The following is a 20,024-nucleotide window of genomic DNA, read 5'->3' as shown; positions in this document are numbered from 1 at the left end:
GAGGGTTTTGTTTTTCGGTTTTCCAACAAATATTTCAGTAGAATGGTTCATGAACGCTCTTTGGAAATAACTCTCTTTTTTCAGTATTTATTACCGTTTTATTTTATTTTATTTTATTTTACTTTTTAGCAATTGTGAGTGCACATGACTACATCTTTGAAGTCTGCATATAATTCCGTAAGCCGCTTTTTACTCCCTCACCCCCCCTCTCTCCCCCTGCTGTTCACGTTTTGTCGTGAATCAGCGTATCCCTGGGTATGAGGTTTCTAGGAAAGCGGACGGCGTGGAGACTAAGTTCCAAGATGGCCGCAAATCTGAGCAACTGATGTTCCGTCCATTAGACAGTTAGTAGTTAATTTTTCCGGACATAAATGGTTGATCTCGTCAACTAGAGTAAGAGAGAGGCATTAACACAGATCCGGTTAAAATGGGAGTAACTTGGTGAGTTATGAAATCAGTAGAACATTAAATTGAGGCGATCTTTGCTCGAAACAGCGTAGTACTGTCAAAGAGCGTGTTTCTTTTTGGGAGAACGACAGAAAGAAAATTTATAAACGCTGCTTTGCTTGGGATGTCCAATACAAGCATTTGCTCTCCAGTAAGATACTTTGCGTACCATATGATCGCTAAATGCTATAGATGTGTGCGCTCGAACCGTAATCACGAAAAAAAAAGTAATGTTTTCATTATTAACTCTTCCCATATTTAAAGGCGCCAAAGCCTATCGTTGTCTCTGAACATGTTCTTAACAACTCATTAGTATAATTTAATTTTAAGCTTGATTCCAGTGGAACTTCCAGAAGGAAAAAGTGGCCAACAGGCTCTTGCAGTTGAGAAGCTTCAAAAACGTGCCGAGTTAATGGGTGCTCAGAAGACTGGTAACTGGTGTGTCAACTGTGAGACTTACCAGGCAGTAACGACATTCAGTAAGTACGGAGAGCACTTTAATGTCCTTGATCTTGTCAATCTCTGAACTCACTGCTATATTCCTCTGTAACACACACATTTCTTCAAATCTGTTGAGGTCTGCATGTAAGTTGAGTAGTCATGTGGCTGATTAAAGTGGAAAGGGTTGTAACCTTGAATGAGATGCCTTGACAGACATATTCCTAATAACAATACTTTGGAGGAGAAGTTTGGGAAACCTGGAGAAAAATCTTCAGACTGCAGACCAAACTGGCGACAAACTGAACTTAAATATGATGCCTGTTCAGGAATGGAACTCAAGCCACAAGGGGGTGGGGTGGGGCTGTTCTTACAACTACTCCATCTTTGCTTGGGGCAAAGAGTTGAAAGAAATCCTAAATGTAGCTTGAAATAAACTTTTCTCTTAAAAAGTATCATGTTAAGGATACCAAACCTGTGCTCTGTAAAGAGAAAAAAAAGCAATATTGTTCTGTTAGCCATGAAGTCCAACTCCAATGTCCTTTTATATCTACAATATTATCCAGTTTTTTGTTCTTCTTAAAGGTACAGCTAGCAAACTCATTCATCTGGTGCATAGTACAGAATTTCCTTACTCATCATTTGCTGTTCTGGAGACAGGCACATGTCTGGTAGCAGATTCTGGTTTTGATTCCTTGATGTCTAAACTTAAGACATTCTATGCACCAAGAAAAACATCGAAAATAGAGGTGAATATTTTGGTTTTGTGAAAATCAGTTAAGGCTCAGGGCAGCTAGTTTTGTAGCTTTTTCTGTTACCTTTTCTTCTCACACTCACTTTGTGCTTGCCTCTGCTCACCTGCAAATGTCCTTTGAGAATTTTAGACAGTCGTCAAGAGTTTTTCATTGTATGTAAACTGACATCATCCCATAGGGAAGAACTGTTATTCAACAATTATTTGCCAAAGGCAAAGTGAACATTGTTGAATAATCCCTGGGACAAAGTCCAAGGGATTATTCACCAATATTCACAAAGCCTGAGGTGAGTAATGTTAGTATGACTGCTCAGGTGCTTGTGAATTCTGTTGTGAATTTGTTTTGTTGTTGAAACCAGTCTGGTACAATTGTTTTGATTCCTTGTAGCTGGTTTCCACTATAATTTAACAGGTTCATTAAATTAAATCAACTGAAACTTCACATCTTTCTATTGAAAAGTGTCATGCTAAACTTAGCGACATCTTTTGTGCTCCTCAGAATTGAATTTTTTTCTACTGCATTTATCAGTTCCTGCATAACATTGACAAAATACAAGGCAGCCATTTTGAAATTTAGTGCCCCCTGCTATAATCACCTAATGCAAGGTGACAGTAGAGAGATATGGTGCAATACTTGACCAATCAGAATGTGTGCATCTCCATAATCACCAGAGTAATTATATGAATAACTTTTAGAGAAAGGTGATAACCAAGTTTACACCTATGCACTCTTCAATGCAATTTTCCTTCAGGCAAAAGGACATCGCTATGAGTTGGGAGACTTTGTTCTTAAGTTTGGACAAGTTTCTGCAGGTCCAAGTTTTAAAGGAATCGTTCTTGAGGTGCAGTAAAACAATATAGAGTTCTTAATTCTTTTCTTTGTTTTGCATTCATCAATTATTCATTTATTTATTATTTGGTGTTTAAATTTTCAGGTAGAGTATCTGCCCTGCTTAGATGTTCAACAATGTTGGGGATTGATCAGTGAGTTTCTGTTGAGCTTTATGGATCCTTCAATCGTGCTTCCTCCACCTCCCAAATGCAGCAATAAAACAAGTGAACTGTTTTGTCCATCAGACACGATACTCCAATACATTGAAGTGTTTAATACATATAGAAAGTCTGCTGGAGCCACTTCTTTTTCCTAGCAAATAAGCAGTCCAAAGCCTCTTGTATGGGTTTTGTATCTAATGATCCATTTTGAAGTTGTGTGCTTGGTTGCCAAGCCTTTGAACAGGAGTGATGCTAAGGTTGACCTTTTTGTGATTGAAACCTTGCTGCTTTTCACATGCAAATTACTTTGTTATCATGCTAACTAGATACTGGTCTGTATCACAACAAGGTCACCTTCAGCCTCATTCAAAATCAAAAGCTTGGCAACTAAGTACACAACTGTGAAATGGCCCTTTGTCCAGCTTAGACGGTAAAACTTCGAATAAGTGTAACTCACTTCTCATGTATTATTAATAAGTTAAATCTTTCAGCACTTTTTTGACTGGTTTGGCACAATGGATATAAATCAAAGTCGGGACAAATAAGAACTACATTGATACAGAATCGAATAGCAATGGATGTGTAGCAAAGTTCCACGCTTTGTATTTTGGCGGAAGACAATTTACAAAAAACGTTTCTGAAATGCTCTTGATTTTATGTGTTTCATTTATACACAAAAGTTATGTTTATGTTTCGCATATGATGTATCCTTAAGAGTTCGCAAAAATGTATCGCTAAAACATGAAAATTATCGTCGCACATCGTGGGGGTGGGCTGATTGTGGAGTATTTTGCTCTTCGCATAATCAAGTTTTTCACTCACTGATTACGTAATATGTTTATTTTGTAGCTTAGTTATGTAACTGAGCATATTATTGCATATTATCAAGAAAAGATTTGTCTTCACGTCGTATTTCAACCTATTACCCGCGGAACCTAACAAGAACATTGTACAGGAATAAAAAAAGATTAAGAAGAAAAACCATTTTTTGGAAACGATAAGGGCACTGTTTTTCCTCCTTTCAACGACTTTTCAGGCACGAATTTGACCAGATTTAAGTGATGTCGGCAAAGTACTTAGTGAAGGTTTTTCTTTTGCAGTGAGAGATGACGAGAGATTGTTATCAGCAGAGTTGGTTGTAAATGGTTTCTCCTAAGATAGTTTCCGTTTGAAGGCGTGTCTCAGAAGTGACATTTGCACCATCTTTCGCCTTTGAAGTGTACAATATTTTATTGGGCTTAGATTTGGGACACGCTCGTGAGCTAAGAGCGGCTGGAAAATTTGCTTTAGGATTAGATATGGAGGGGCCCGTCAGCTTCTTATCTGTGATAGATACCTGTAAGAATAATACGCTCTATGTTAAACCCCTCTGAGATTGAAAATGTTAAATAACTGTTGAGGTGATACAGCTAAGATATACATGGTACTTACTTCTTCCTCTAAAGGCGGTTGTTTTTGGTCAATTTTGATATCAGTGGATGTATATTGAACCTTCCTTCTTGAATCACATTTTCTCGCCTCTTCCATCGTTGTCTTAATGGTCAGGTATCGTTCCTTGCTTCTTTTCATCGCTTGAAAAGCAGTTTTCCAGAGGTGTTTTTCAGGACACCAGTTGACAGGAATAGATTGTTGTGATTTCACTTGTGATTCAGCAGGACCTCCTAGGCCTATTTTAGCCTCTTTACAAGGTGATTGTAGCGTCTTACACGGAGATTCTCCCGAACTTTTGACAGAAGCTGTATCCTTGAGATCAGTCATGTGAAGTTTCCCAGGCCCTTTACCATAGCCATGATGGTACACGCTGCCGTTTTGATGTGAAGTCGATGAAGATATCATGCAATATCCATCTTCTATGTTTATCACGACCTCCTCTCTCGGTACAACTGGCAAGTCGCTATTTTCTTTAGATGATTCAGCCTCAGTTACGTTCACAGAATTAAAACCCGCCTCTTCAGAATGTTTTTGATAACTTAGCAATTGCACGTTTGACGAAAAGGAGAACGAGAACTTTATTTTTTTGTCTTCTAGCACATCCACCACAACTTTGTTCCATGGAATCATCGGCATATTATAAGATTCTTCTGAAAACCTCACATCTCTCTCGTCCAACAGGATTTTAGATTCGTTTAGAAATTCCTTCAGAGATGCTTGAGATGTTCCCGAATCTTTTGATTGGCATTCATCTCCCTTCGCCTGAATCGTCAGAGAACTTGCCTTGTCTGTCATCACATTTGGTCTTGTTTCTTGACAAGTTGCCCGTGTCCCATTATGTTCCTCGAAGAGAAACAAAGTTCCCTTCTCTGATCCTGCTTGGCTTGCAGAAAGACAGTTCAGCGACGCATTCGAGGAAGTCGAACTGCATGGATCATTCGTGATCGGGAAAGTCCAATCTGCAGAGTTGTTGAAAAGGTGTGAAAATCCAGTAACTGGGTAGTCTGTGGATTTGTTAGGCGTAGTAGGATCAGAGGGTTGGTCATTCTGGAAGGGAGATGTTATAGGTTCAGAATCTTGGTAAGGCTTCACCATCACTAACTTCGTTTTGTAATTGATTTCACCGTCACTAAGATCTCCATCCAGACTGGTAGTTCTTGTTACTTCGGCTAGTTGCGCTTCAGAATCAGCAGGCCTGACAAGATTACTTCTTTTCTGACATTTATTCCTGGGTAGGACGAGAACACGAAAAAAATAATAAGTATCGAGAAGGTTAATATTTAGTGTCTGGGTTGATAAGAATCGAGCACACAAAGTTTTCATGATTTTACTTAGTAAATTTATAAATGTATCTTGATTTTGTTCCGTATATTTCTACATTTTTCTCCTCTAATACATTGGATTTATTTCTTCTTTATTCTTAGCTTCAGTAAAAATAATATTTCGGTAGAGCGGGAATCTTGCTGAAGATAACTAGTTATCATTGTATCCAATCCCAATTCAATCCCAAGCCCACCGCGATATCTTCACTCCGACCCGATATAAGAACAATAAGATCTCTCCAGCTGCCAAGTATACGTTCTCCTTTTTTTAAAGGAGATTCCATTTACTTACAAAAAATTACGTAATTTCTGTTTAGGCATGACGCTATTTTCATTTGAAGCATCTCTACACAGTTTAAACCTCTTTATAGAGTGGACACTGACATTATTTTCTCTCAAATGTGAAAAAATCTTCTAGAATTGTCTTTGGACTTGCTGCTATCTCTAATAAAGGAACAATTTATCTCCCCTTAATCGAGAATGTACCTAACTCATTTAAACTTACCATATAAGAGCAATAACAGTAACAATGAAAGGAATGGCTAACACTCCTGCTAAGACACCGCCAACTACTGCAGCAGAACTTGCTTCTGTTTCATCTCTGGTTTTCGAATGAGATTTCTCACTTTTCGTTTTGACATGCTTTCCTTTTTCACCCGCGTGTAATTTTGGAGGATCTTGGAGGATTTTCCAATGCGGCCCTTTCGCTGCCTTCATTCTACGGCGAACGACTATTTTATTATGAGTCAACGCTGAGGCTTTTTTACGTAAGTGTGAAGCTCCACTTTCTTGAACTCTATTGTTATCTTGTGGTAATGGTTCGCTTTTGTTGTTACTGTCAGCATGTCGTTTATCAGGCATTGACATGTCCTCTGATAGAACCTCCGAGGAGAACGCATGCGTAGAAAAGGACACTTGATCTGTATCTTATCCAAGAACAATAGCGTAGTACCATCATTAGTGAATGTGAGTGAATGCAAAGAATAAGTTCAGGAAATCCTATGATTGACACCAGTGCTATTTGTTTCTTATGGGCAATGATCGTAGAGGGTTTTCATTAATTACACAAGTCTAAGGCGATTATAGAACCGGCTAACTTTCTAATAACCTTTATCTGATCAATCTTATCTTAATCTTATTATACGAGATCTTTCTCCGGATAATTTGGCAACAACAGTCCTGAACACGTCTCAAAGCAGAGGAAACAACGAAGAGTTGCATGAGTGAATTAATTTGGCAATCCTTTGATACATTGTGATAATTCTGTTATTTATCGAGCTTATTCCGTCAGGATGGCTGGCTGTTGGTCTCGTTCATATGTACGTTTTCATGGACCTGGATTTCGTTTCAATCCATAAATAGTAGCAAACATCCAGCCATATCTACCTTGCACCTGGTCAATCGCGCAAATTTAAGGACGATGCTGTTTAAAGATTTGAGTTGTACACGTACAAATCGTTGACGCTCGTGATAAGACGAAAAACATCTTTCTCCATTTCTTTATCGAGTTCAAAATGTATCATCTCTTACTCTATTTTGATGCTATAGAAATAGACCTCGCTCACCATAGAGTATTTGTAGCTCAGTGGTAAAGCATTGGTACGGCGCGCGGAACCCGAAGGTCTGAGGTTCGATTCCTCATAGGACTCAGAATTTTTTTTGTCCCACGCTTGTGACAAGACGAAAGACATCCTTCTCTTTTTCTTTACCGAGCCCTCCTGTTCTATTTACAAACAATGCTTAGTTTTCTTACCTTTACAAGATGCCGTTTCGAGTAACAGTAAACATTGAAAAAGAAAAACGATAAAAACTTTGTTCTTATTCATGACTCTGAGCTGTCTCGAAGGGTGGTAAGAAACAGCGCTCTCTCTTAGAGAGAAAATAATTTCTAATTGATGCGTCACAATGACAGCTCTTGCATCATTACTGGGCGTGCGCAAGAGCTATTCACGCGAAGAAAGGAGAAACACAAGGTGAGGACTGTGGAGAGTTAGGGGGGCACAGATTAAGGCCCTGTTGAAGCCTGGGTTACAGTTTACCTGTGAGGACTTGTACATCACTCACCATCCGTATATCAAATCTATTTCGCTTCGTGTCACTCTCGTATAAAACACAGCGGGAAGGGAGAGAGCACCTATTTCAAGTATTGGTGAATAGGAAGGGCGTGTACTCGAAGGGAGGCAATAATTCCAGAATTTACGATATCTAGTCGTTCAAGGCGAGTGACGCGATGATTTACGCGAACAAATCACCAATACAACTCTTAGTTCGAGTACAGTATCATTCCATTCTCACCATTATATTACAAGCATCAGAGCAATAGCTGCAAACTAAACTTAAAAAAATAACAATTTTCTGACAAACGTGTAGTTCATGACGGTAACTATAGAGACCTAGAAGTAAAGCATTCGCGCAATCTTCGTTACTTGATATTTTGAACGTTACAGGAAGCAGGTAGGTTCCGTATGACAGCAACTTATACTGCAACGGTATCTCGTTGCAAAAACTTTACTTAAAATCAAGGGAAAGCTCAGACAATAAAGAGAATCCGGAAAAACACTTCTAACTCAGTTGTATTTGAGTACATTGTTAATATCATATCGTGGTTAAGTGATCCCTTCTTTGCATTCTCTTGGTTTTCTCTTCTCTTGTGGTCTTGATTACCAAATATGTGTATCTCTCACTTCACTAATAATGTGTCCTGCCCTCTGGAGCGCCTGCAAGGAAAAAGAACATTTAATCTTGTAAGAACCATCTCGAGAAGGAGAGTTGCCAAAATACGCGCACGCCGTACAATCTTCAAAATAGAATGGCAAAAACTGAACTGTTCCAAAATAAAACCAAACGCACGCCCCACTGTTTGGGTAAGTAGCGACCTATCGAGGAGTGTGTCATGCCCGTTTGCTTTCAAATTTGTATGTTTGTTTGTTACCTTGAGCATTTCCGCCGCCTCTTTCCTCTTGATATGCATCCGCTCTGCTTCCTCAAGAAGAATATTGAACATTTCATTCTGAAAAACAAGGTGAAATCATGTTGAAATTCTTCTTGTGTTATATCACGCCAAACGTCACTACATTACATAAACGCGAGGTCGAACGAGACTCGCGTTGTACTGACGTTTCACCACCATTGCGATTAGAACTGCCCACTATGGCTACAACGATTCTTGATTGAGTGTGGTCAAAGCAAAAACAAAGTAATTCCAACGGTCAAACAGAAGGAGGGAAAATATCGTTGAGAACCGATGTTCCCTTGAGCAATCACGTTTTCATCAAAAAGCTCTTATACAACCTACACATGCACCAAATTGTTTGTGCGATGAAAGTGCACTTAAGCGCGAAGAAAGTGTGATAAACGTGCGGGGGGAGTGCGGTAAAAATACGGATGAAGTGCGATAAAAGGCGGTGAAACTGCGAAAAAATGCAGTAAACTGCGGTTAATTGCGACGAAAATGCGGGAATAGTGTTGCATAAATGCGACAAAAGTGCGGTTAACCTGCAATAAAATTGCGGTAAAAGTGCGATCATGATGCATTACAACTGCGATAAAAGTGGGACGAAAGTGCGGGGAAAGTACGGTGCAAGTGTGGGGAAAGTGCGGTAAAGCTTTAGAAACTATTCATGCTCTAAACTCATTCACCTTGTAAAGTTTCTCTACCAGCTCACTCTGAATTCTCTCTTTGACAAAGTTTACCAAGAAGCACATTATAGCTTTAGGTACACTACAAAATAAAATTAAGAAAACGAGATTTAAAATAGTGGAGACGGAAAAGTATCAATAATAATAATAGATTATACATTTGAAAATCCAGATCTCGAGCCCGAACAACGAGACTTGTGACTACACCTCGTTACCCGTCAGGCCAGAATTATAGGTACTTCTACGTGGAGCACGGAGAAACTGTTATCTTATCCATGATCACAAGGATTTCGACCAGAGTTCATAAGCAGAGACCAACATTCTCACATCTGGCCACCATGTCAGAAGATGTTGCAAAAATCAGTCTTCCTTGTTCTTTTCATTATCTCTAAGCACTCTAGTACCCCGTAGAGTTAAGCGGGGAACAAAAACACCTCCAAAGAATACTGTAGTCAGCATAATGATTCATATGAACTCACCTATCTTGAATTGATTTCCTAACAATCATGAAGTACGAATTAATTAATTTCCCTAGAAAATAGTAAAAGAAAATTATAAGATGGGCCGTGTTCAACATGTCAGTGTGCGAGCCTGAAAAACCAGTACATTGGTTCACTTCCCTGCGTAAAATCAATACCAAAGGCAAAAAAAAAGTCTTCTAACTTAGTTTGATTTGTTTCATTTGGCTTATCCTTTCTTCAAATAAGTTTCTAACCGTAAACTTTCGTAGTTGTGCGATGTGACTTCGCCAAAACAGCAGTCAAAATGAAAGAGTTAGTCGCTTTGCAATTTCCCCTCAAGGGAGTGAGCCCGTGAATTTTCGACCTCGTAAACTAGACCCAGTCTTCCTCAGTCGCAGCTTATCTTCTGGAATGTGGACCATTTACAGTTCATAGCGATAATTTACAGTTTTAAACATCTTAACCCGGACACACTATGACGCCAATTTCAATCGGTCGACAGACGTACAATTCTTTTTGTTAATCATTATACTTTTTTATTTTTGCTCTTGTATTGGTTGTTTAAGTGAGCCGGGGTGCAGTATATTTATAATCTAGGAAAATCTTAATTATAAAGTGTCAGCTTGTGTGAAGGTTAACTCACGGATGATGTCGGCCTCTATTTGCTCTCGATCTGTTAATCCTCTTGGTTTGGAAGACGATGGTAAGGCCTGACACAAAAATGATAACAAATGATATCAGTGTCTTTAAAAGTTTTGTGATAAACTTCTTGTACCTTTATGGATCGGCTGTCAAATCAGTAACTTTATTTTCATATGTAACAGTTGTTACTCACCAGTTCTTCCGTGGCTGATGACTGTGTCGCTCCAGTCACCGCACTTGTTTGGTCCACGGCAGGCTGAGCACTATTACCACGCATGCCGGGAATCCATGACACAAGGCCTCCAACTGAGGACGAGGAAGCAGGGACTTTATCCACGGGAAGACTGGTAGCGGGAGACGCGTTAACACTGACATCGGGTCTGTGGAGCGGACTTGATTCAGGAGTGGAAGTCTGTGATCTGACACCCTAAAAATAAAAATGGAGGTTTAGTTAAAAAGATGGGAAATAAACACAATTTTGTGGGGGAAAAACGGAAAGAACAAAATATCAAACAAAACACTCATTTACACCTTACCTCTAAGGGTCCATTCACAAGATGGTTCGAGCGCGGTTTGCGCTCCTGGAAGAAAAAAAAGGAGACAAAACTTTCCCTTTATTTGTAAGGAAACATAATGTACATTAAAATCAAACACTTGCTCTGTCGCGAGTGGAGAGACGCACGAAAACTGTGCATGCAGTAACACGCGTGACAGCAGGGCGAGATAGTCGCGGATCACATTTCCGTACCTAGAGGGGTTGAAAATGCGACACCCTGAAGTGCATTTTTGAAAAGTTTTGTCGGGAGAAGTAATCCAATATTGTCTCGAGTTTTTGAGATGTCTCTTAATCAAATGGTGGACCAGACAGAGATCAGATTGATAAGTCTAGGTCACTAAATTGAAAATTGAAGAACCAAATCACAGTTCTTCTTTAGTGAATCATGATAATTTAGACAGGCGGATCACTAAGCATTTATGATTATATCTCTAACCGTACCATTTCGTGATTCATCGCAATCGAGGAGAAAACCGAGGCACTGTCTGTGAAGTCCGGGTGATTTGTGTTGATGTAGGACAACTCAATTGCCACCAAGTTTTCTACCTACAATGCAAGGAAGATACAGAACTTAATTTCTTGAGATTATTTATCCTTTTATTGAATGACATTTTAAAAGTCATGGAAACTGTGTGGTTGTGTTCATATGATGAAAAAAAATCAGGTTACCATTTCGTTCGTTGAGGGAAGTCGTCGAAGGAGAAGATTAGTCACCACTTCGACTATTCTATCATGAAGCTGTGGAAATCTCTTCACTTCCATTACCTACAGAAAAATGGAATCACAAGACTTAAAACGACAAATTACATTGACGATAATCCTTTGCACCCTGACCTCAGTGTGAATATTCTTCATAGTGTTCTCTATACATTCCCCCCCCCCCCCCCTCTTCCTCAAAAATCGGTCACATTTCTCAAGGGTTCAAAGCCAGAAATTGTGCATCTGACAACATTATTCACAATACCTGACTGAAGGCGTGCTGCACAATCCTTTGCATCTCCTCATGGACGAGCTCCACACATCGGAGACTGGGCTCCTCTAGTCGACGTATCTGTCTCTTGACCAAAAGCTCAAATGAAATCTCCGGGACAAACAAGGCAGGCCGAGGACCCTGTGAGCAGAAACAAAAAAAATTCAGATTTGAGGGAAATTCATATCTTGGTGATCTCATCAAACTGCGATCTAATATCTTACCGTTGCGTTTCTAATGGCCGTCAGTATATCTTTTGTGGAAAGTCCTTCCAGGGCATCCATCTTCTGAAGTGTTTGACCAAAGATGTCGTGAAAAATGTAACATATCCTCGCTCCTCCACAACTGTTTTGGTAAGTAAAACCAAAATAAAGTTAGATAGCTTTAGCCTTGGCTTATTTATCTAATTATTCACTTTTTACTTATGATTGTCTATTTATTTCTTTGCCTATTTATTTATCATTTATTTATCTATGCATGTCACTAACAGCTCTGTTGTTTCGATATTACGAGCAGTTCCCTCGATGATGGCGCAGTATGCTGAGGCAAATCTTGTGATGAACTGAAGAAGCACTGGGCCCTGTTAACACAAAGACAAGAGTAGCAATTAATTCATCGTTGCCTGACTTCTTTGCCATAGCGATCAACGGTAATTGGTCTGGAAGAGCCTTAGGTTTCATCTGTTCTGCGGGGTACATGTGGCTCGCTCCCAACGTCTGGATTCGTAGGCCAGTCGGCATCATCGCCCAACTAATAGCGAGCTTTTGATCTGACTACGAGTACAAGTACGACCGCGAGATTTCCTCGCTTGGAGTAGTGCGAATGCTTTACAACGTGACAGGTAACGCAAACTCACTAGCTACGAGTTTTTTGGGAAATCTCGTAGTCGCACTACGAGTTGAAAGGTAAGTCAAAATTCTTCTCTTTCCAAATAAAACTTTTTGAGGAATACAAAAAAAGGCTGAGAATTATAAAGAAAGTATATTCAGTAAGGCCTGACATCTACCTGTGAAGTGTTCTCTTGATTCTGAAAAAGCTACGCTCTTGTGTGTAGCAAGTTACAAATTCGTCACGGCAGACGACGACTACGAGAGACTAGAACCACTCTATACCCGGTAAAAACTCGTCGTCGAAGTCGTGCCTGTACCAAATCTAAAGCTCTCTAGTATCTGGGAGGCGAGGGTTCGGATTTCATCGAGGCTGCAATATTTTTCAGTCCTCTTTCCTACAGGTGTTTAAATTGCAGCTTACCTGCCAGAATATTTTCTTCTCTTGATTTTCATCCGCAGATCAAATGAACTCTATTTCATCAAACATTATTACGATACGATGAACCTTGTGAATTTGTGGCAATCTTCGCAGTAATGAACACTACTTAAGCTGTAGTGAAAATAAGGCCTGAAATAATGATAATAATAAAAAAGCAGGCCCGTGCAGGCCTGGCCCCGGTTGTTCAAACGGTGGATAACGCTATCCACTGGATAAATCGTTATCAGATGGATAGCGCAGTACGTTTTGTTAACGGTTGCGTTATTCGCCCTTTGAACAACTAGGCTCTGAATTTTTGCGAATTACTGCGAAGATCGCTTCCAAATTCACTTCTTAAACCGTAGCTCATATATATCATTTTCATAAATTTACAGTCATTTGATATACCTTGTCTTCCACCGGTTCTCCGTAACTCTGTAGTAAATGCTGGTATTGCGATGTCATTGCATTGACACGTGACTTCAGGTCGGGAAGACAATTCCTAATATGGTGCATCAGAAGCTACAATGGAAATATAATTTCAGGTTTTGTTCATGAATACGCTCGTTTTGGAGAGCCTTGAATCTCTGACAAAATAATAAAAAACAAGTAATTTTGTTTTCGATCTCGCGCCTTCTTGATACCTTATTAAGTGTCCGCGCGAGGAATGGGGTCCCATTTCTGGATGCTAAAGCTGGATAGTTCTTTTGAAAGAATGACGCTTCATCTTTGAGGGCAGCATTGATAGTCTGCGGAGAGAAATAACACAAATTGAAAATCAAACAACTTGAAACAAAAATTAAAAATATAGTTACCTTAAATTCAAGTCATGCGAAGTGAAAAAAGGTAAAAAACTACTCATGCAACTACGCTTCAATTGTAGTTATTTGGAACCTCAAGCAAACCACGACAAGGGAAGGACGCCGGAAAACCGAATCGCTTAGCACGTACGTTTTAAAGCTTTGCACGTTTCTTAGCGTGGTCTGAGGACGGAATTCCCGACGGCAAGTTATTTAGTTTCCATTTAGCAATCAACGCTGCTCACATATGTTATGCTGAAGTTGAGATGTGGCGCCATAAGAGACGGTAAACACATTCAGCCATTCGCGAAATTCTAACTACAAAAATATAAATTCGTTTTTTAATTGACGTTTTCTTTGGCGTTGCCGTCGCGACTGCTTAAGGTACCTACAAATAGCGGTGTGTTAATCCAGCTTCGTAATATTTGTATCCCCTTTCAAAACTATTGAGTTTTCTTGGTTTGATCTGTACGTGCTCACCACGAGTAATTTCCTTAATACAGCGAAACCTCTGTCAGGTGGATACCCCACCCATTCAGCCAACTATTACACAAGGAAGAAAATCATTATAAGCCCCTCTAATACCTTTCTGTTGTTTATATCTAACTGACTTCGATTCATGATACCAATTATCCCGAGCTTGACTGGAATAACTGGAAAAAAAAGAGAAAGAAAGAGAGAAAAGAGAAAAGTAATTAATATCTTATTAATATTAATTAATATTTATTATTAATTATAATTAATATTAAATTAATAAATCTAAAAACTTTCAAACTTGACGAAAAAAGGGACTTGGATGACAAATTTTAATATCTGATGATAAATGCTATCTTTTCCTTTACCTCTTCCAAACAAAATATCTAAAGCATCAGTTCCATGATCCATAAGGTCCAGCTTGGTACAAACCGCAAGTGTCCTGTTTCCTTGACAGAAATAAGGTGAAAATTTAACTATTCAGTTGATATTTTCATTTTAAATATGCATTTTGGCCTATACATATAAAACAAAAAATGAGACGGAGTTCCAGCCTCTTCCCCACCCTCAACGTTCTACACTTTGGGTCTTAAGGCAAACAATACAAACCAAAAAACCATAAGAACCAAAAAATAAGAACAGTAGAAACAAAACTCAAGACAAAACATCAGAGTCAATGAAATTGTACACCAATGCACACACTAAACATCCACCAATTAAAACAAACTTTCATTAGTAGTAAAATGCAACATAACAAGACTGATGATGTCAATCAGCCAATGTATTGTAAAATGGCCAATATAATTGGTCAGCGGTCTTACCATCTGGGTCAACCTCTCGGGCAATCTTAATGGCTTCTGATGTAGCAAGGTCAATGTTCGCAGGTGTGACAGCAAGAATGATGCTGTTTGGATTACTGATGTATTGCAGGATAAGATGACGAATTTGGTGCTCAATATCTAGGGGCTGATCCCCAACAGGCACCTGAAGGAAAAATATTGAAAGTGAAGTCACCTCTATTTCCATGAGTGAAGCATAATTAAGTCAGCTTTTGAGTTAGATGGCTAATCCTGTTGCACCTTATCTTGCAATAAGCAGCATGAAGTGACATAGGGTTTGGGTACTCCCACCTGGATGGAATGCTACTACATTGCAGGTTTACCTATCCACCTTCTCCCACTTTCACCTCACCCAAGCTGTCAGATTTCTCTGACAGTTAGACAGTAGCCATTTACATTCCTGGGTGCAGAGAGGCACTGTGAGTGTAAAGTGTCTTGCCCATGGGACACACTGCCCTGACAAGGACTTGAATAGCATGTGAGCAGACCCTCACCATTAGCATTCCTTTGCCGTCTGGAAGATTCAAGGAATTGAGAAGAGATTTGACCAGGATCTGGTACTAATCATGCTAGACCCCTTCCAGACCCTGCCTTGCAAGCTTATGTAGCTCAAGGACTAATACTTCCCAACAGTATTAGTACCCAAAATAAAGAAATAAAGGGGGAAGTTTCTAAACTGTAGTGCTGCATCAGTGGGAGAGTATAACAGGGTAAATTAGTGTTATCAACTGAGTAGATAACATAAATTAACCTCTGTAAAGAGTTTCAAAGCTGATGTTTTGAGTGTTAGCCCTTTGTCAGAGTGAATTGGAAAAAATAAAGGCTTATGCTAAAGGGTTAATCACTGTTACCTTTGGCTTTTTGCACTGAGTTTACAATAGTTAGAATTGTTCATCTCTCGTAATTGTAATTGATAAATTTTGTTTATTATTAGAGACCTTGGAAAAAGTAGTAGCATGGAAACAACCTCATAGATATATTTGACCCTAAAATCTAATAAGCACTAACTTTTGTCACTCCAGGAAGATCTACCAATGTTAAATTTAGAACTTTTGGGGAATAAATCTTCAGTCTGATTGGCTCACTTGAAATTCCCTATAAAATGAACCAAATCTCATTGTTCTCACAAGGCATAACATTACATATTTTATCACAATAAATAATACAACAGACAAATGTTTGAGAACTAGTACGAATGGGAATTAAAGTTTATGAATATCTCTAAAGACTTCTAAAGATATTCACCCAAGTGAGATTTTGATTGCAGAAGTAATTCTATTCCTTCTAAGGCCTCACAAGGGTGATTAAGTATGTGTACAGTAAATAGAGATATGTCCAGAAATGCATGCATTTATGAAAATGGTAAAAGTCATCAAATCTGCCAAGCTGATTGCACTTTGAGGAATTTGACTAAAATCCATCAAAATCATCAAATCCACTTTGAAGCTGATTTCCCTTAAACAAATTTGACTAAAATGGTAAAGCTTGACCTTAGTTGTCAAAGAAAGATAGAGGTCACTCATTTGGTAACTAGTATGGGCCAAGGAAAAAAGTCTTAGTTCCACATGGATGACAGTGCAAATGCAGTATGTTGCCATTCGTAACCATCAGAGAATAGTTACTGCTGATTGGAAGTATAAGAGGCTCCAGAGGGCTAGGTAGACTGTAGCTCTGAAAATTTTGATTTCATCATTCAAAGATTTTTGCTCTCATTAATTGTTGTAAAGTGATGAAATTAGGATCTGCACAACATATGTATCTAGAAGCTACAACAGGATGCAAAACAACATTCAAACCTTGTTATTTCCAGTCACTCTTTCAGTTTCCCTTTCTATTTCATCACAAATTTCACTGAAGTCACTTATTACCTAAAGAGATGAAACAATAGGCAATTTTAAGTAAATTTACACCTTTGACATGAAAGAAGCATGAAACCGTGGTTTGGGTCAGACCTTGTGTACATAACTTGCCCTTCATGTCTTAGGTAATGGTATTGACATTATTTTCAAACTTTTCAGTCCAAACAGAATATCAAACCCACTCTTTCTTTCAGGTGAAGGAACTTTCCCCATTCCTCTGGATCTTCATTGTCCTTTTCTGTTTCTTCACCTTCATCATCTGAAAAATCTGTTATGTATCAAATTAAAAGCACATTATTTAACTAAGGAAATAGATTTGAAAGAAAATCAACATAAAAAAAGAGCTTTTAACACTTTAATTTTTTGAGTGCATTGGTGTTGTTCCTTAGAAAGATGGATTATAATACCTCAGCAAAGAGACAATTACCAAGGGGAACTTAACTTATACCAAGCTCTTGGTCAGAGGAGATGAGTGAAAAAGAGAGCAGGCAAAGTTAGAGGAGGTCTGAGAGGTCCCACCTTGCTTTCCTCTGCCTTCCTCTCTATTTTACTTTTCCCCGCAAATTGAGAGGTCAAGAAAAACATACTGGACTAGCATTTCCCTTGAACCCTTGAAAGTGTCCTTGACAAGTACTCTTGTCTGGTGATCTTATCATTAGTGAATTGACAAGTCTTCTTTTAGGACGAGGAAAATTGATAATGAAGAAAAAAAAACTTCATGTTTCCATCAACGCTGACAGAAAACTTGTCAAGCAAAAATGTTTCAAGGAGATTTTGTTAGTAATTAATAACCATACTTACATGCTTCGCCATCCTCATCATCATCTTCACCAACTTTTGGTTTCTCTTCTTTGGCTGACTTCTTGGAAGCTGTGGTCTTATTCTTTGGTGGAGTGTGAACTAACTGAAGAATCAATGGTCTACGAGTGACGACACCAGATCCTTTAATGGTAAGAATACAAAAATTATGGTCAGAGAATAGGTTAAACGGATAAATGTACAGTGAGGTGAAACTCAAGACAATGCTGGCCAGCAATCCCCTCCCTCCTACCTCCAATGAGGGATAGTCTCATGGATTTGTACCACTACCATCTAAGTCAAAACCCATTTTTTTTTTGCTTTACTTTAACATGCAGTCATTGTTTGAACATTCTGCTTCCTTGGTTCCCTTCTCTCTGAGTAAATATTGGAATATTCTTATTGGTTTACTCATGAATGCATTGTTGCTGTCACTAGTGGTTGCTTTTCACAAGGGTATCATGGCAATAGTCCAATATAGTATCAGCTCCCACTGTGCTTCAGTCAACTTCCCATGCTCATCTATTGGTGCTGAGTTCACCCTTTAACTCCCAAGATCTGATTGGTAATTCTCCCCTCTACCTGCTACACATTTCTTTGTAAATTAGTTATGAGAATTTAGAGTTAGCTTAAGATAACAACTTCTACCTGATATATTTGAGTTTTCTCAATACCTGTTTGCTGGATAATGTATGGATATTATAAGGAGAAGTTTCATGTTAATCACTTCTGGGAGTTAAAGAGTTACCCTAGCAAACAAATTTATACTACCAAACTACATTTGCTGTCAGATTGATATTTCAGTTTGTCTTTATTGTTCATATTACCATGCTCATAAAAACAACTTTCACTTACAAACCAATTAACCCTTCAACTCCCAGATCAAATTTGCAGTTCTCCTTACTGTCAAACATACCCTTCTTTTAATGTTAATTCAGGGAATTTAGTATTGGATCAACTAATTTTCCCCCAATTGATATTTTTCTTTATTCTCATCACTTATCTGGTTGATATTTTATCAATGTTGTAAGGAGAAGTTCTGTCTTGGTCACTCAAGGGAGCGAAAGGGTTAACAAAATTATATTACATGAATTTACCTCTTGGTAAGAAATCTCTTCCTACCAGGTTTTCAAGGACAGAACTTTTGCCACTGCTCTGTAATTTAAGGATCATAACGGTAAACACACAGTGTTATTTAATTAAAGCTTTCTCTAACATCAAAGATACACTCTTTTAAGTGTTCCACACAGAAAGTATTATAATACAACTCTTTTTTTAAGCAGCATTTGACACATGTAGTGGAGCTTGGCCTTAGTGAATCCTTTTATTATTGTGCTGATTCAGTAAGATACTCCCACCCTAAAAAAATTATGTAAAGGGGACCTTTTTTAGATATTGACGTTTGAATTGCAACAATTCTTGCACAGTATTGATTTTTAAGCTTACTATGTTATTCAGAACATGCAGTAATCACGATGAATTTTGGTTCACTACATGCTTGCTTGCTTGTCTGGGCTTAGAAGACAAGATCGGGCAAATATAAGCTCTGCATACAATGCCGTTCATAGTTGATACAAATAAACAGTCAAATACGTACAAGACTGTCTCTATGAAGAGATTGTTTTGAACAAGTTACCGAAATAATTTTCTAACACTTGTATCACATATCAAACTTGTTCTAAAATTAAATGGACATGTGTCTAAACTCGTGAAATTTTCTGTAGCGACAAAAAAAAGAATACCTTCGCTAAAATTATCTTCACGTAATATCAATCATATTGATGAAATAAAAACATCTTTGCTTTCGATTTGCCGCCAGGTTTCGCAATCTCGGCGCATAATTCAACAACGAAACTTATTCACGGGTTAAATCAAAAAGCGAAAATGAACGTAAAAAAACCATTAAGTATATGTACGATTTGGAGAAAATATTATCAACTGCAGAGATTTTTCTCGAACGAGTGATCAAAAATTGAAATTAATTCTGCGATCTCACGTACAAATCTTTCTACTAGAATTGTACAAACCTGGGCACCAACTACAACAATCTGAGGAAGTTGAATAGCTTCTGATCCCACAGTATTAAACACATCTTGAAGTTTGTTAATAACTGGAATAAGCTGATCCATCTCCTTGTGGAGAAATACCGATAATATTGCGACTTGTGACTGCCGGTTCAAAACTTTTCAACTGTTTTCCTAATTTTAGACGTCGCCTTTCGTGACCTGAGCATCTATTTTTACAGAAAACCGCTGTCTAGTAAACATTCTCTGGGCACAACTTCCGGTTCAGTGACATTCGTCTCACTTGACCGTTACAACGAATGAAGCAGTTTAATTAAAGACCGCAGTGG

The 20,024-nt window shown here is 38.5% G+C and overlaps 3 protein-coding genes across 4 annotated transcripts; 1 reads left to right on the top strand and 2 right to left on the bottom strand.

Annotated features, from left to right (window-relative positions):
- Positions 1-129: 129 nt before the first annotated feature.
- On the top strand, positions 130-3,613 carry LOC113686621 (mediator of RNA polymerase II transcription subunit 20). 2 transcript variants are annotated; one of them, XM_027204261.2, is made up of 5 exons: positions 130-441; positions 778-926; positions 1,471-1,634; positions 2,392-2,481; positions 2,575-3,613. In XM_027204261.2, exons 1-5 carry the CDS (start codon positions 428-430, stop codon positions 2,785-2,787), a joined length of 630 nt encoding a protein of 209 aa, XP_027060062.2. In that variant the 5' UTR covers positions 130-427; the 3' UTR covers positions 2,788-3,613. The 2 variants fall into 2 exon arrangements, with proteins under 2 accessions (XP_027060062.2, XP_027060063.2); XM_027204262.2 differs by lacking the exon at positions 2,392-2,481 and having other exon boundaries at positions 290-441.
- On the bottom strand, positions 3,458-6,252 carry LOC113686620 (uncharacterized). Its single transcript, XM_089207855.1, has 3 exons — positions 5,891-6,252; positions 4,064-5,291; positions 3,458-3,968 (listed from the first exon to the last, which is right to left on the bottom strand). The coding sequence occupies exons 1-3, from the start codon at positions 6,250-6,252 to the stop codon at positions 3,756-3,758; spliced, it is 1,803 nt and encodes a 600-aa protein (XP_089063981.1). The 3' UTR covers positions 3,458-3,755.
- A 1,396-nt stretch (positions 6,253-7,648) lies between these two features.
- Positions 7,649-19,907, bottom strand: LOC113686609 (dynamin-1-like protein). Its single transcript, XM_089207231.1, has 23 exons — positions 19,699-19,907; positions 18,769-18,826; positions 17,675-17,815; positions 17,056-17,141; positions 16,811-16,882; positions 16,023-16,109; positions 14,997-15,159; positions 14,544-14,624; positions 14,287-14,354; positions 13,546-13,650; positions 13,310-13,423; positions 12,142-12,233; positions 11,878-11,998; positions 11,648-11,794; positions 11,353-11,448; positions 11,125-11,229; positions 10,664-10,708; positions 10,321-10,554; positions 10,129-10,195; positions 9,504-9,555; positions 9,025-9,106; positions 8,318-8,395; positions 7,649-8,102 (listed from the first exon to the last, which is right to left on the bottom strand). Exons 1-23 carry the CDS (start codon positions 19,798-19,800, stop codon positions 8,046-8,048), a joined length of 2,253 nt encoding a protein of 750 aa, XP_089063357.1. The 5' UTR covers positions 19,801-19,907; the 3' UTR covers positions 7,649-8,045.
- Positions 19,908-20,024: the final 117 nt, after the last annotated feature.

The sequence above is a fragment of the Pocillopora damicornis genome, chromosome 5, assembly GCF_964200805.1.
Source record: "Pocillopora damicornis chromosome 5, jaPocDami1.2, whole genome shotgun sequence".
NCBI classification, from domain to species: Eukaryota; Metazoa; Cnidaria; class Anthozoa; order Scleractinia; family Pocilloporidae; genus Pocillopora; species Pocillopora damicornis.
Note: the sequence above shows the minus strand (reverse complement) of the source record. Positions and strands in the feature narration are given on the sequence as shown.

Bases quoted from the DNA above. Each gene is read 5' to 3' on its own strand.
- LOC113686620 (XM_089207855.1), bottom strand. From the start codon at position 6,252: ATGTCAATGCCTGATAAACGACATGCTGACAGTAACAACAAAAGCGAA. The intron at 5,292-5,890 runs GTAAGTTTAAAT...CGTCCTACCCAG, and splicing joins ACTGTTATTGCTCTTATATG to GAATAAATGTCAGAAAAGAA. The intron at 3,969-4,063 runs GTAAGTACCATG...TTATTCTTACAG, and splicing joins AACCGCCTTTAGAGGAAGAA to GTATCTATCACAGATAAGAA.
- LOC113686609 (XM_089207231.1), bottom strand. From the start codon at position 19,800: ATGGATCAGCTTATTCCAGTTATTAACAAACTTCAAGATGTGTTTAAT. The intron at 17,816-18,768 runs GTAAATTCATGT...TTACCATTAAAG, and splicing joins AAGAGATTTCTTACCAAGAG to GATCTGGTGTCGTCACTCGT. The intron at 11,449-11,647 runs GTATTGTGAATA...ATTTTTCTGTAG, and splicing joins TGCAGCACGCCTTCAGTCAG to GTAATGGAAGTGAAGAGATT.
- LOC113686621 (XM_027204261.2), top strand. The intron at 927-1,470 runs GTAAGTACGGAG...TTCTTCTTAAAG, and splicing joins CCAGGCAGTAACGACATTCA to GTACAGCTAGCAAACTCATT. The intron at 2,482-2,574 runs GTGCAGTAAAAC...TTAAATTTTCAG, and splicing joins TTAAAGGAATCGTTCTTGAG to GTAGAGTATCTGCCCTGCTT.